This window comes from Vulpes lagopus, chromosome 15, assembly GCF_018345385.1.
Source record: "Vulpes lagopus strain Blue_001 chromosome 15, ASM1834538v1, whole genome shotgun sequence".
NCBI lineage: Eukaryota > Metazoa > Chordata > Mammalia > Carnivora > Canidae > Vulpes > Vulpes lagopus.
In genome coordinates this window covers 44,601,708-44,616,213 of record NC_054838.1, presented here as the reverse complement: position 1 = coordinate 44,616,213, position 14,506 = coordinate 44,601,708, and the positions used below count along the sequence as shown (strand labels likewise).

General features: G+C 39.9%; 1 protein-coding gene across 5 annotated transcripts in view; it reads left to right on the top strand.

Moving 5' to 3' along the window:
- The first annotated feature begins 6,540 nt into the window (after positions 1 to 6,540).
- MTMR2 (myotubularin related protein 2) overlaps positions 6,541 to 14,506 on the top strand; it is a 120,910-nt gene continuing 112,944 nt past the window's right edge. For 4 of the 5 annotated variants that reach the window (XM_041730783.1, XM_041730780.1, XM_041730782.1 and 1 more), the window contains exon 1: positions 6,541 to 6,951. Coding sequence is in view for 1 of the 5 variants with exons in the window: in XM_041730780.1 (XP_041586714.1) it covers positions 6,872 to 6,951 (80 nt within the window). In the remaining 4 variants the exon portion in view is untranslated. Of the gene's footprint in view, positions 6,952 to 7,050; positions 7,154 to 14,506 lie in introns of those variants that run through there. The other variant, XM_041730779.1, reaches the window with a different exon arrangement.

Genomic DNA, 14,506 nt, shown 5'->3' with positions numbered 1-14,506 from the left:
TACCCAAAGAATACAAAGACACTAACTTGTAAAGGTATATGCACCTTTTTGTTTATTGCAGCCTTATCTACAACAGCCAAATTATTGAAGCAGCCCAAGTAGTCTATTAGTGAATGAATGGATAAAGAAGATATGGTATTTAGGGACATCTGAGAGTCTCAGTCCATAAACCTCTGACTCTTGATTTTGGCTCAGGGTATGATTGCGGGGTCCTGAGATTAAGCCCTGTGTCAGGCTCCATGCTCAGCAGGGTGTCATGTCAGCTTGAGGATTCTCTCACCCTCTGCCCTCCCACCCCACTCTCTCTTGCAAATAAATAAATACATCTTTAAAAAAGGATTTATCTATGCAATAGAGTATTACTCAGCCATAAAAAGAATGAAATCTTGCAACAACATGGATGGACCTAGAGGGTTTAATGGTAAGTGAAATAAGGCAGCCAAAGACAAGTACCATATAATTTCACTCATTTGTGGAATTTAAGAAACAAAAGAGAGACACCTGGGTGGCTCAGCGGTTGGTTGAACATCTGCCTTCGGCTCAGGGCATGATCCTGGATCCAGATCCAGATCCAGGTCAAGGGATCAAGTCCCACATTGGGCTCCCTGCAGGGAGCCTGCTTCTCTCTCTGCCTATGTCTCTGCCTCTCTCTCTCTCTTGCATGAATAAATAAATAAATCTTAAAAAAAGAAATGAACAAAGAAAAAAAGAGGCAAACCGAAAAAACAATCTTAACTGCACAGAACAAACTGACAGTTACCAGAGAAGAGAGTTGGTGGGGGGATGAATGAGTGCTATTATCATGATGAACACTGGGTGATGTATAGAATTGTCTAGTATAGATATACTTACTATACTGTATATCTGGATATTAATTCAGATACAATACTAAATCTTTTTACTTAAGTACTGTACTTTTCCTAAAGTTTTTATTTTGATCTTAATGTATATTATTCCCCTGCTGAATTTTACTATCTTTTCACTTATTATATTTTCCTTTACATCATCGAACAGTTGTATTAGTTGCTTTTGAGCCATTGTCTGATAATTTCAACACCTGTGTCATCTCTTTATTATCTTTTCCTTTAAAGAATACATCCTATTTTCCTATCAGTTTTTATGCCAAGTAAGTCTAAATTTTGTCCTTGATATTATGAACATTGTTTTAGAGTCTCTGGATTCTGTTTTATTTCTCTATAAAGTGGTGATGCTTTTGTTTAGCAAGAAATTAAGTTAGTTTTAAACAAATTGAAAATTTTGTCCTGTGTATAGTAACAGGTCAAATCTCGCTTCAGTTCTTTTATCTGAAAGAGTAGGAGTATATTCTACTTTGAGTTCTTTGATCTGAACTATTTGCATTGTCTTTGTTATTCAAATTGAATTAGTGCATAGCCAGAGATTATCTGAATTTATAAACGGAGTTTAGAGTTCTCTGATTCTCCATTTCTGGAATTCCTCCCTTATTCTCAGGCCAGAAAGACAGTAGACTTTCTTTTTTTTTTTTTTTTTTTTTTGACAGTAGACTTTCTATGTGAGTTTTTGCTATCTTGTTACCACACCGCAATTTTTGTTTGTTCATAGGTCAAAGTCACTCAAAGTGGGAAATGCTGTGTTGATCGCTTCATATGCATTTTGATTCTGTGTACTTCTTTTTTTTTTTTTTAATTTTTTAATTTTTTAAAAAGATTTTATTTATTTATTCATGATAGTCACAGAGAGAGAGAGAGAGAGGCAGCGACACAGGCAGAGGGAGCAGGCTCCATGCACCGAGAGCCCGACGTGGGATTCGATCCCGGGTCTCCAAGATTGCGCCCTGGGCCAAAGGCAGGCGCCAAACCGCTGCGCCACCCAGGGATCCCGATTCTGTGTACTTCTGTCTATTCTCTGGACTCCTCAGGTTGTTGTTTTACCGTCTGGAGTTTCCAGTTGTTATCTGTGGAAAGGTCAATCTGTTAGAAGTTTACTTCTCCATACTGGAATTGGAACTCTCCACACTAAAGTAATCAAAAAATTAAAATTTTGCATATAAACAATTAATTATAAGAAATATACATACTTTGGGTGCCTGAGTGACTCAGTTGGTTAAGCATCAGACTCTTGGTTTCGGCTCAGGTCTCCATCTCAGAGTTATTAACTAATTACTCAAGCCTGAGTCATTAGGTCAAGCCTTGGGCATTAGTCCATGCCCAGCATGGAGCCTACTTAAAAAAGGGGCAGGGGATGCCTGGTGGCTCAGTTGGTTAAGCATCTGACTCTTGATTTTGGTGGCTCAGGTCATGATCTCAGGGTCATGACATTAAGTCCTGCATCTGGCTTTGTGCTGGGCATAGAGATTAAGATACCCCCTTTTCTTCTACCCCTCCCCCCCCACCACCAAAGGAATTATGCTTGCTTGACCTAAGGTTTATGTTTTTGGCATGTGTGTTTAAGAGAATTTTCCCTCTACTTGTCCATCCCTAACCACCATTTTACTTTCATAAGAGAAGTTTATTTCCTTATTCTTTCTCAGATTGTCTAATAAACATCCCTTGATAAGCTGATAGGCAACAAACCTATAGATCCAAGTCAGCGCTAGTCAAATTGTGGTTTGCCAATCAGTGCTTGTCCATGAACTATTTATTGCCTGTCCACGATGAGATGAGAACAGAACTGAGAATATCTATTTAGAAACTTTTGTCCAATTTTTATGAAGTCATTTTATATCTGTTAAATACAAAGAAAATTGGCCTTGTATTTTGCATATGTTCAGTTTTTACTTAAGTTTCATTTATTTAGTAATTAAATTTTCTTGTATTTTAAGAAGCATTGGTTGATGCTTAGAAATTAAAAACAAAACACTGGTTCTCTCTGCAGATAATCTGAGAAACACTGGCCTAGATTTCAAACAAGAAAATTACTTTTGGAAAGGTTTCAAGTTAACCATTTAATAGGAGGGATTGAAAGAGGACTTCAACTACTGACATTTTGAGCTCAGTCTATACCTTTTAATTAATGAAGTTCTTTCTGGCTTATTTCTTAATTCAGGCAAAAGACCCTGTGGGCAGGGGTGCCTGAGTGGCTCAGTGGTTAGACGTCTGCCTTTGGCTCAGGTCATGATTCTGGGGTCCTAGGATTGAGTCCTGCATTGGGATCCCCACAGGGAGCCTGCTTTTCCCTCTCTGTCTCTGCCCCTCTCCCTCTGTGTCTCTCAGGAATAAATAAGTCTTAAAAAAAAAAAAAAAAAAAAAAGACCCTGTGAGCAAAGCATCCCCTGATGGGAACTGAAACTAGCACCTCAAGCAGAAAGAGCTTCCCTGAGCCAGTAAGACTGCCCATGATTGACTCCACGATAATGATCAATTTAACCTTTACTGCCGACCTGCACATACCCACGGACCTTGGGCACACATTTTCCTTGTATAAATCTGGAAGTATTTTCAGCACTTTAGAGACAGCTGAGAGGATAATTTGCTGTTTTCCCTGTGTTGACCTCACTGAAATAAATTCTTTCCTTGTTTCACCACCATTAGTTTCACTGCCTTTGGATTTTGTCAGGTGGGAGTGGCTGCACCTGGTCTGTATGGGCTCCCTGGAGCCAGGTGCTCCTGCACACCTGTGCCTCAGCTACAAGATGAACCTACACTGTAGTTTAATTTTAGCAATAGTTTCTGAAGACCTGGGATAGGCTAAAGTGTTCTTTTAAAAGATAAGAAAACTGAGTTGAAGGGGGGATTTCTAATCAAGGGAATTTCTCTTGGATATAGGACACAGTAGCCAATATGTCAGAAAAACAATTCAGTACTAATCATTTAACTTTTAGCTGAGATTCAAGTATTTTTTTTTTTTTTAGTTTTATTTATTTATGATAGTCACAGAGAGAGAGAGAGGCAGAGACACAGGTAGAGGGAGAAGCAGGCTCCATACCCGACGTGGGATTTGATCCCGGGTCTCCAGGATCGTGCCCTGGGCCAAAGGCAGGCGCCAAACTGCTGCGCCACCCAGGGATCCCAGATTCAAGTATTCTTTGCTTGTTGTTCACTCTCAGAAATTACTGCTTTAATACTTAGAAGTAAAGCAGTAAGTTCAGAGAAAGAAAAAATAACAATAGCATCAGATCCATTTACTGAGATCCTACTGTGCAAACTCTGTATTGGGAAAAACAATCCATTATGTGGATGTTTTTATTCCCATTTCAGAGGTGAGAAAACAGTTGTTGGAGAAGCAACTTAATTGAAATCACAGGGCAAGTACATGATAGAATCAGGGCCCAATTCAAATTTGTCTGATTCTAAAATCTCTACACTAACATTATTGCTTTTTTTTTTTTTTTTAGATTTTTAAGTAATCCCAGCATCTAACATGAGACTTGAACTCACAACCCCAAGACCAAAAGTCACACACTCTACCAAATGAAGCAGCCAGGTGCCCCACAGCACTGTTCTTTATTAATTACCAGAGAGATTCATATACAAATTATTACCTCATCAGGCAGATGGTTTCAAGTGCTCTATTATCATAGTTCTAGAAAAAAACGGGGCTGTAGAGAGTGCTTGGGTCTCCCATTCAAGGATTCATCCATCTTCACCAAACTTAGCTTAGAAAAATCCATGTCAGATGACAGTGAGTCAGCATTTTGGAAGCCAGGTAGAAACCAGGAATCAATAAGCAAATTCTTTTATGAATCATTGTAGATGTTTATGCTTGTTAAGTGTTTCTAACTGCCTATTCTCTTTGCTTATTAGAGGAGTACAGTTAAAGGACTCTTTAAAAATCATATAAATAAAAACTATCAGCTGCCATCTGATCCTTGCCAAGCTGGAAAATGGAAAGGCAAAACCTTTTGTGTTTAAAAACATTTTATTTTAATAAGTATGATGAACACAACTAGGTTAGGTTGTTCTTTTGGGGAATGTACTTGCATGTTAATATTTCACTGGCCCTATACTTTTAAGATTTTCTTAAAACATCGGTTGTCAGTATGAATTAAATCTAGTTTAAATGAACATCACTCTATTCTGGCAAGAAGTGTTTTTTTAATACACTTTTTTATTTTTACAGAAATAATCTTAGCATCATTTTATACTTCATACACTGCGATTTGGTCTCAATCAGAAAAGTTCCTTTATATTTCTCTTTTGTCCTTCCTGTGTCTTCCATAACAGAAAATTATCAGCAGAAGCATTTCCCCTTCACCCAATTCCTATTCTCTTATCACAGCTCTATCTCTCCACCCTCCCTTCCTGCTCCGCAGGGGAATTCAAGAGGGCAGGGAAAGATTGCTAAAATCTGTCCCCTATCCAACACTGCCACATTCAATAGTAGATGCATCTACTTCTTTTTGCATACTTATCAGTTCCCATTTTCCTCTTCCACACCTCCTTGTTTGTACAATGGACTAATGACAAAGTGCTTTGCCCCTGCACGCTTACAGACCCCACAGACCTCAAATCATTGTAGGACCAAACATTTCCGCTCTTCTAGCGCACTTTCTACAATGCCGGGCTGGTGGGGGATGGAGGAGCATTAATTTTTTTCCTACCTGTCCTATACTTTCTCCACTACCTTTGTCATGCCAGCCACTTCCCACTTCTCTGCCATCCCTCCTACAGGTTCCGTCCCACAGCTACCATTTTTGAAGCTGTTTTACTGTTTATACACCTTAATACATCACATCCTAGCAACCCTCACAAAGTAGGGAGTACTACTAACAGCTAATATGTGAGTGCTTACTATGTGCCAATAATTGTCTTTCCAATATTTTATTTAAATTCAATCTGCCAACATACAGTGTGACACCCCGTGCTCGGCCCGTCAAGTGCGCGCCTCGGCCGCCCCATTCCTGCACCTCGTCTCCTGCAACTGTTTCGAGTTAGAAGCCTCTCGTGGTTTGTCTCCCTCCGATTTTTCCCACTCGGTTCCCCTCCTTTCCCTTACAATCCCTCTCACTATTAGTTATATTCTCCCCGTGAGCGAAGCCACACACTGTCCTCCTCCGACTGACCGGCTTCGCCCAGCACACACCGTCCAGGTCCGTCCGCGCCGCAGCAGGGGGCGGGTGTCCCCCTTCCTGGGGCTGAGCGGCGCTCCCTGTGCACACGGGCCACGTCCTCTATCCATTCACCGTCGGTGGACGTCGTGGCTCCTTCCTCAGTTTGGCTATTGTGGACATTGCTGCTGTGAACTTTGGGGACAAATACTGTTTTAAGCATCTTACAGGTATTAACTCCCCTAATCTGTGAAGATGTTATTTTCCTATTTAACAGATAAGAAAGAGGGTGTTCAATGCCTCGGGTTACGCTGCCACTGACGGGCACGGGGGGCTCTGAATTCATGTCTGACTGGCTGAAGGAACTTTAACCACTATTTAATTGGTAATTTATCTAATTAATGATTACTATCTCCAGCCCCAGATCTGGTGACCCTGGCCATCTCCGGGGCGCTTGCCCCTGCACGCGGTCCCGCTCTCCCTCTCCCGCCCCCCCCCGCGGCCCCCGCCCCGCGCCCCGCGCCGCCCGCGCCGGGGCACTGCCCCGTCCTTCCCAGCACCCCGGGCCCAGTTACCCGCAGCCCCAGGCCCCTGCCCCCGGTATGCACTTGGTCCTCTCTTTGACTCCTGCCATCCTCCTCTCCCAGGGGTCCCCCGACCCTCGGGGCGGCGCGAGGGCGCAGGAGCGCGCGGCGTCGGCCGCAGCCGGCGTCGGCCGCAGCCGGCGGCAGCCCCGGGGTCCTCGGCGCGGTGCAGGCTGGGGGAACATGGCCGCTTCCGGTCTCCCTCCCGGGCCGGCGCTGGCCTGACCGCGGCCCCTGCCCGGCGCACTCCGCCCTCCGCTCCTCCCGCTCCGCTGCCGCGGAGGTCGCTTCAGCCTTTCCGTCCCGCTGTCCCCGCCGCGCCATGGAGAAGAGCTCGAGCTGCGAGAGTCTTGGCTCCCAGCCGGCCGCAGCACGGCCGCCCAGCGTGGACTCTCTGTCCAGGTAACCGGGATGCCCCGGGCCCCGCCCAGCGCCCAGCGCCCAGCGCCCAGCGCCCGAGAGGGATGGAGAGGGGCCTGGACCCGCCGGGGGGGGGGCAGCTCTCGACTCTGCTTCCTGATGGCTGCGCCGAAATTCCTCTCCTGGGACCTGGGAGCCACGTCTTCCTCCCCCTCTGGGGTTTGCAGGCTGGGGAGAAGGGAAGGTGAACACTCATTGCTGCTTTGCCGGCGACTCTTTCTTGTAACCATCTTTTTTAAATCCCGGGTGGAGGCAGCCCCAGTTCATTAGTATCTCTTGCTTCTCATTCCCTCTCGAATTATTTTTTTTGGACAGCCCTTACCCCAACCACCACCCCTCCTTTCCTCCCTGCCTTTCTTTACTATACGCTTTTCCAGACCGTTCTCCAGGCTTACTTCCATCTGTTCGTATGTCTTCGATTTTGGGATTCTTGCTCACGTTTTTTTTTTTTTTTTTTTCTTTTTCCCATCACTTTATTTCTCATTATTTTCTCTATACTCCTCCCTCTCCCCCCATTTTGCTTTAAAAATGTAAATAAAAATGCCCACTATACATCGCCTTTCAAAATCTTGCAGCTGAAAATCATTAGGAATCTGAGCAGTCCTTAACCCTGAGTGAATAATGAGTGCTAGCTTTCTTCCTTCTGGGGCTACCGGTTTTCCTGGTTATTTCTCTTGTGACCAGATGGGATTTTTCTTCTTTTCCTGGAATTTTGAGGAGGACTTTACTATGCAATTTTGTAGATAGCTGTTGTGAGTATAAACTAGACATATTTCAGAGAATGTTTTCCCTTTGGTTTTAAAATAGTGAATTAAAATCTAAGGAAAAAATAATAGATGACCTGTGTTTGTTATGTAGCCACAATAAAATCAGGTTCTTTTCTACCAAAAAATAGTCTAATTATTATTAGAGTTATTAAATACTAATCTGTGTGAAAACGCAAATTTCATTTTCCTCAGAATAAATTGAAGTTTCTAACTTTTAGTTCATTTTGCACTCTACTGAATATGAGTGACATAGCTATGTTTTCCTATTACTGTTCAGACCTTATTGTGAAAATATTAGCTGTTTCCTTCGTTATACATTAGATTCTCTTCCTAAAGCACTCCTGGGAACCTGCTCCCACCGTTTTCAGAGTTCTCAACAAACAGTGTAATCGTGGGTTAATTATTTTCTGTGAGACTGTAATCTACTGGACCACATCTTACTATCTTATCTCCAGCATTTAACAGAGACACCTTTCATGTCACAGGTTCTCAATAAAATTTTTTTTTGAATCTATACATTTAATTACCCAGGAGAGAAGGATTTTTCTTTGCATTCGATCACATATATTGTACATGTTTCAAGTATTTTAAAAATTTTAGTACTCTGAAATTTAGGAAACTTAAGTTACACTTTTAGCTTAAAATTATGCAGAAAACAGGTTGTAAAATTAGAATTGTATAGGAAAGTTACAAATGGCAGCTATGATTCAGAATAGAATGTAAAGAAAACAAATGAGGCAACCAGTAATATCACCCAAGCAAGAGGAAGTGGAACCGCAGGAGGCAGCATAGTCTGTTAGGATGAAGAATGTATTGGAAGTTAGGAGGCTCAGACTCTTAAAAGTCCCTGGCTCTTCTAGTTTTTTGGCCTGTATCATTTAACTTTTCCAGTCTGCAATTTTCACATCTTTCAAAATAAATTGATCTAGAGAACCTGCAACGTCCCTTGGCGCTCTAAAATTCTGTCATTCTTTATCTTAATGACAGTAATGATTAAGATACATTCTTATCGGGATCCCTGGGTGGCGCAGCGGTTTGGCGCCTGCCTTTGGCCCAGGGCGTGATCCTGGAGACCCGGGATCGAATCCCACATCGGGCTCCCGGTGCATGGAGCCTGCTTCTCCGTCTGCCTGTGTCTCTGCCTCTCTCTTTCTCTCTGTGTGACTATCATAAAAAAAAAAAAAAAAAAAAAAAAAAGATACATTCTTATCAATTACTGAGATATTCCCTTTATGGAGTTTTTAAATTATACTAAATAAATCTGTTATTACAAATTAACGTACCTAATTGTGCCACTTAAGCATATTTATACCCTCCCCCAAAGAAAGCCCAGTAACTTTAAAGTTTATATATTTTAATTCTTAATTAAAAGTTATGTTACTGACATTGAATTTAAGAAAATTAACTCCTTGAGATAGTTTTGACTAGAATATGTTAGCCTCTTCCTCTCTGGACAAAAATATAAGTATGATCTACTTTCCATAGGAGAATGCCAGCTTTCATTCCTTTCCTCTGGAAGGTAGAAAAAAAATAACATTTGTTGAATGTCTACTATGTAGAATTCACCCTGCTAAATTTTTTCATGTCTTTTAAGAATCATTACACATGTTTGATCAACAGTGTAAAATAGTTTCATTGTAGACACTTGTTAGAAAGCTTAAATTTAAACTTAATCTAGGCAAACAATAAATTGTAGGTGAGAGGGCAAAAACCATGATTATAATAGCTATGCTACCTGGCTATCCAGCTGTTTATGATTTTACTGTGATAGCCTGTAATAAAGCAAAATATCAATATTTGGACTGTATTGTCTCAGCCTTCTGCAGAAACATTGCCCTTAAATTGTAGTTTATTTTTATGCCTTCTGTTTTTTTACAACTAGGAAATTTTCAGTGTCAAATTTTCAATTAGGAAATTGCCACGTGAATTTGTTCCGATACAACAATAGCTAGTATGTTCAGTGTATTCCATATGTCTTTTACAGACTAAATTGATATAAGTTTCTGTTGAGTTTAGCTTCAAGAAAAATTGTTCATGCAAAAACAATGCTTCCTATTTGTTTGAAAATGGAAACTATGTAACTGCATATTTATCTTCAATTTGGCAGAAAGGCTTCAGTCAGATTTGTAATCAAAGTTAGTAATACATGCCTATCTGATTCCTTCAAGTATTCTATTATATTAATTCAGTTTAAATATTATATTGAAATGTGTTAATTTGTAAGTTTTATGTTTTTCTGGGAAATAGGAATATAAATCTGAAAAATAATACACTAATCCTTCTGGTTGCCCACTGTTTTTTGAAAATGACACACTCCATTCAGGTTGGGCAACTGGCTTTTGTGAGACCTATAGTTCATGCTAAATGTACATTGAGTCTTGTGGTGCCTGAGTGGCTTTTGGTTGAGTGTCCTGCTCCTGGTTTTGGCTCAGGTCATGATCTCTGGATTGTGGGACTGAGTCTGGAGTTGGTCTCTGTGATCAGCACAGAGTCTGTTTGAGAGTCTCTGTCTCACCCTCTGCTGCACCCCACCCTGGTGTGCACACTCTCTTTCTCAAATAAATAAATAAAATCTTTAAATGTATGTCGAGTCTTGATATGTCTGTTTATCTGTGTTTATCTATGTAGTTGTCTCAGAGTTGCTAGTACTTCTGGCTTTGCCTTCTAGGTCACCATAGGCTTCTTGCTTTTGGCCACAAAACGGTGATTTTATTTTATTTTTTTTATGTGATATCCAGATAGTAGTTTCCTAATAAGCTATAGTTATGTCATCTTGTATCCTTAAAAAAAAAGTAATTTTTTTTGGTGAATCTTGCTTATCAGCTCTTGTATATCCTTTGTTGTCTGTTCTTCAATGTGTCTAGCCCCACAGAGAGAGAGTTGTGAAAAAATTCACTTCAGCACACTGATAATCTGGCTCTATTCCATAATTTAATTCTTGTTGCCCTTGCTCTGATTCTTGACATAAGTATGATTTGTACAGGATATAGATAAAACAGTACTGTAGGCTAGATATGATAGGTAGGTAAGGCTTGAGCCTTAGATTGTTTAAGTTGTACAGCAGGATTTGTCACTATCTTGGTATCTGGTTTTCCATTTTTTCAGTTTGTACACTGTTATAAAATGTACTGCTTGAGTGGATTTCTTTGATTCTTTTTTACTATGCATAATCACCTGCTAATACATCTAGTGCCAAATAGGTGTCCACTAAATGTTTAAATAAAGAAATATTGACTGAATGTTCTGCTCTCTTCTTTGTTGTCTCCACTCAAAGCATTAAAAAAGGTTTTCTTATGTTGAAGTTGGCCTATAAAGACACAATTTCAGGCTACTAAAGTTACTTTTGCATGATGCCTCTTGACACATTGAGCTGATTCTATTGGCTACATTATCTTTTCTGTGCCCAGTCATATATCTTCATAACATTGTGTTCATTTTATCCTACCTGCTTTTCCATCTACTACCCTGGATTGTTGTCTTTTTCTGTCTGACTTATGTCAGTCATCTTTTTAAATGTCTGTTTTCTTTCATCTTTTATATACCCTCATTCTCTAGTTATTCTGGGCACCACTTGTTTGTCTCAGTTTATTTTGGTTTATCAGTTGGTTTCTAGTGAATAAAATTCTTTAGCATTTATATTTACATATTTATATGTATATGGTACTTATAATCTGAAAAGGGAGAAGAGTTTTTAAGATTTCTGAAACACATTTTTTGTAAGAGGTCATCTCTAGTTTCAGCCTCAAGGTCACTTAGAGCTGATATATTGGTAGGACATGTGCTTTTGAGTTGTTTTCCAGTAGTGGTGATGGATTTGTGTCCAATCGCACATTCTTACCCACTCCCTTTGTGACTCTTGGCATGTATTCTGAGGTAACTGGCCAGGATTAGTGGTAGAAACTAGTTATGGGACTAAGCAAAACTTATAGGTTGAATTTCCAACCTTGGCAAAATAACTAGCCCCTTGTGTCAAATATTGGACATACTTATTTTGTATTTCATTATTCTAGGACCCTAAGAGATTTTTAAAGTTCTGTCAGATAAGGTCCAATATTATTGTGAACTAATCAGTAATTACCATGTAGATTTTTCTGAAAGAAAATTTAAAAAGATTAATTACTAATCAAAAGTATAGAAACATACTAAAGTTGAGATTGGGTCCCATATATATATATATTTTCTTTCCTCATTATGCTGTCATCAGTAGTTTTCCATTAATGTAGACCAGTCAGTAGTTCCCAAATAAGTAGCATCAGAATCCTTTGGGGCTTTGTTAAAAATCCAGATTCCTTAGTGCTATGTCAGATGCAATTGGATAAAACATTCTGGGAGTGAAGCCCACAGTGTGTTTTAGCAAGTCTTCCATGTGATCCTAAACTAAAACTAGAGTCTGAGAACCACTGCTTTAGATCTTTTACAAATTGTTTTTAGTAACTCCATCAGTATTTGTTGAAACAGACTAAGTTAAGGTCTATGTTACAGCTACCATAAGCTGATTACTTAAAAGCATTTTTGTAGAAATATTGACTGAAGTAGTGAAAGGTAAAAGTCATCTCTTTGAGATTTATGATACCTGATTTTTAGGAAATTTCTTGTGGTTTTTCTTTCTCAGCTATGAGTAATACATCAGGAATACATGTTTTAAGCCTTTACTTAAAAATAGGTCTTTGGGGTGCCTGGGAGGCTAAGTTGGTTGATTGCCCAAGTCTAGGTTTCAGCTCAGGTCATGAGATCAAGTCCTGCATGGGGCTCTACTGTCAGTGGGGAGTCTGCTTGAGATTCTCTCTCTCTTACTGCCCCTCCTTCACTCTCATGCATGCTCTCTCTCAAATAAGTAAATCTTAAAATTAAAAAAAAAAAAAGTCCTTGGTGAAATCTGTAGTTGTAACATAAATTTTAAAAAACATTATAAATAAGTAATTCCAGGAAGCCATCACCTGAACCAGTAAAGTCTGGATTACGCCCAAGGGAAGGAAATACCCAGATACAGATGTCCAGAAATCAGTAAGTTTATTTTGTAAAGCTGCCAAGTTCATGCTATTGTATTCAAAATCAACAGGGCCAAAGGTTGCATGTGATTCAGTACTTGACCAGTGGAAATTCTCTAGATTTTAGTGAGACTATTTTTTCTTTTTAAGAAAATTAGTTTTGAATAGGTAAAGCACTTGCTATCTTTGTCCTATTGTTTGATTTAGTTAAATCTGTAGATAGGATTAAAAACTATTGAGAGTTGATAGTCAAGGATAGGGAGTGACTTTACAAGCATTCTTCCCACAGGAAGTCAGGTTAAAAATGGAACTATTGAAAACAAAAGATTGGTACAAAGTTATTAAAATCGAAGGGACTAGAAAAGATGCCCTCTTTTTTTCTTTTAAATTTATTTATTTGATAGACTGAGCAAGAGAGAGAACACATGAGCAAGGACAGAGGGAGAAGCAGACTCCCCACTGAGTATGGAGCCCAACTCAGGGCTCCATCCCAGGGCCCCGAGATCATGACCCGAGCTGAAGGCAGATGCTTAACTGACTGAGTCACCCAGGCATCCGAAGAAGATGCCCACTTAATGAAAATAATAGTCTCAGTTCCCTTTCCTGTAATTTTCTTACACAGAACTCATTGTGCTGTCCCTCGTAATGTGCTTTTATGTGTGTGCCAGTGCTGCCATCACTACAGACCACTAACGCTCCAACTTCACAGTTCTTCCCCTGTTAAGTACTTAGTACTTACAGCAGCAATCACTGATGACTTTTCAAAGACTCTTACTTTATGAGATTAACTCTTGGGGTCTTTAAATACGTTTTAGTCTAGATTAAATAAAGGCAGATACTATGTTTTCAGTATAAGAATTCACTTCTAAAATCTGTTTTTAAAAATTTTTTTTAAAAGACTTTATTTATTTATTAGAGACAGAGAGAGAGAGAGAGAGAGATTGAGCGAGAGAGGCAGAGACACAGGCAGAGGGAGAAGCAGGCTCCATGCAGGGAGCCTGACATGGAACTCGATCCCGGGTCTCCAGGATCATGCCCTGGGCTGAAGGTGGCGCTAAACTGCTAAGCCACGGGGCTGCCCTAAAATATGTTTTAAACTATATACTTCAAAAGCCCTAAATACTGATATTTGGAAAACTCCTATTATTTTATTTTTTTAAGGTTAGGGTTTAGGTTTGATTGAATATAACAGAAAATCCAAACTTACTGTGGCCTAAACCAGATAATTTTAGTTTTTCTCCGACATAAAAATGCCCAGAGATAGTCAATATTAATCTGATATAGTGGACCTGAAGTAACAAGAACACAGCTCTTTACTGCAGTGTTAACTCATGAATCAAAATTGCTGTTGGAGCTCTAACCATTGCTTTCATTGTAGTCAGAAGGAAGGATGGAAGGATGAAAGGAAGAAGAAAAGCATGTTTTCCTTCTTTAAAGGATACTTTTTTGAGGTTACATCTAGTCTTTTAAGCTTATATCCAGTTGGCCAGAATGTGGTCCCATGGTCCCATGGCCATCCCTAGACACAAGGAAGGCCAGGATATGTAGTCTTTTCTGGGAAGCCTGTGCTGAGCTAAAAATTGGAGGTTCTATCTGTAAGAAATAGGAGGGAATAGGCATTGGAGACTGCAGCTTCTCCATAGTATATAAATGAATCATTTTTAGCAAGGAAGACATTTTTCATTTCTGGTTAAAGTTGACAATACTTCAGCAGAGACCTTCTTAGACTTGCAAAAGCAGTGACCAAAGTGGAAAATATGCTAAGAGACATGATATATTGTA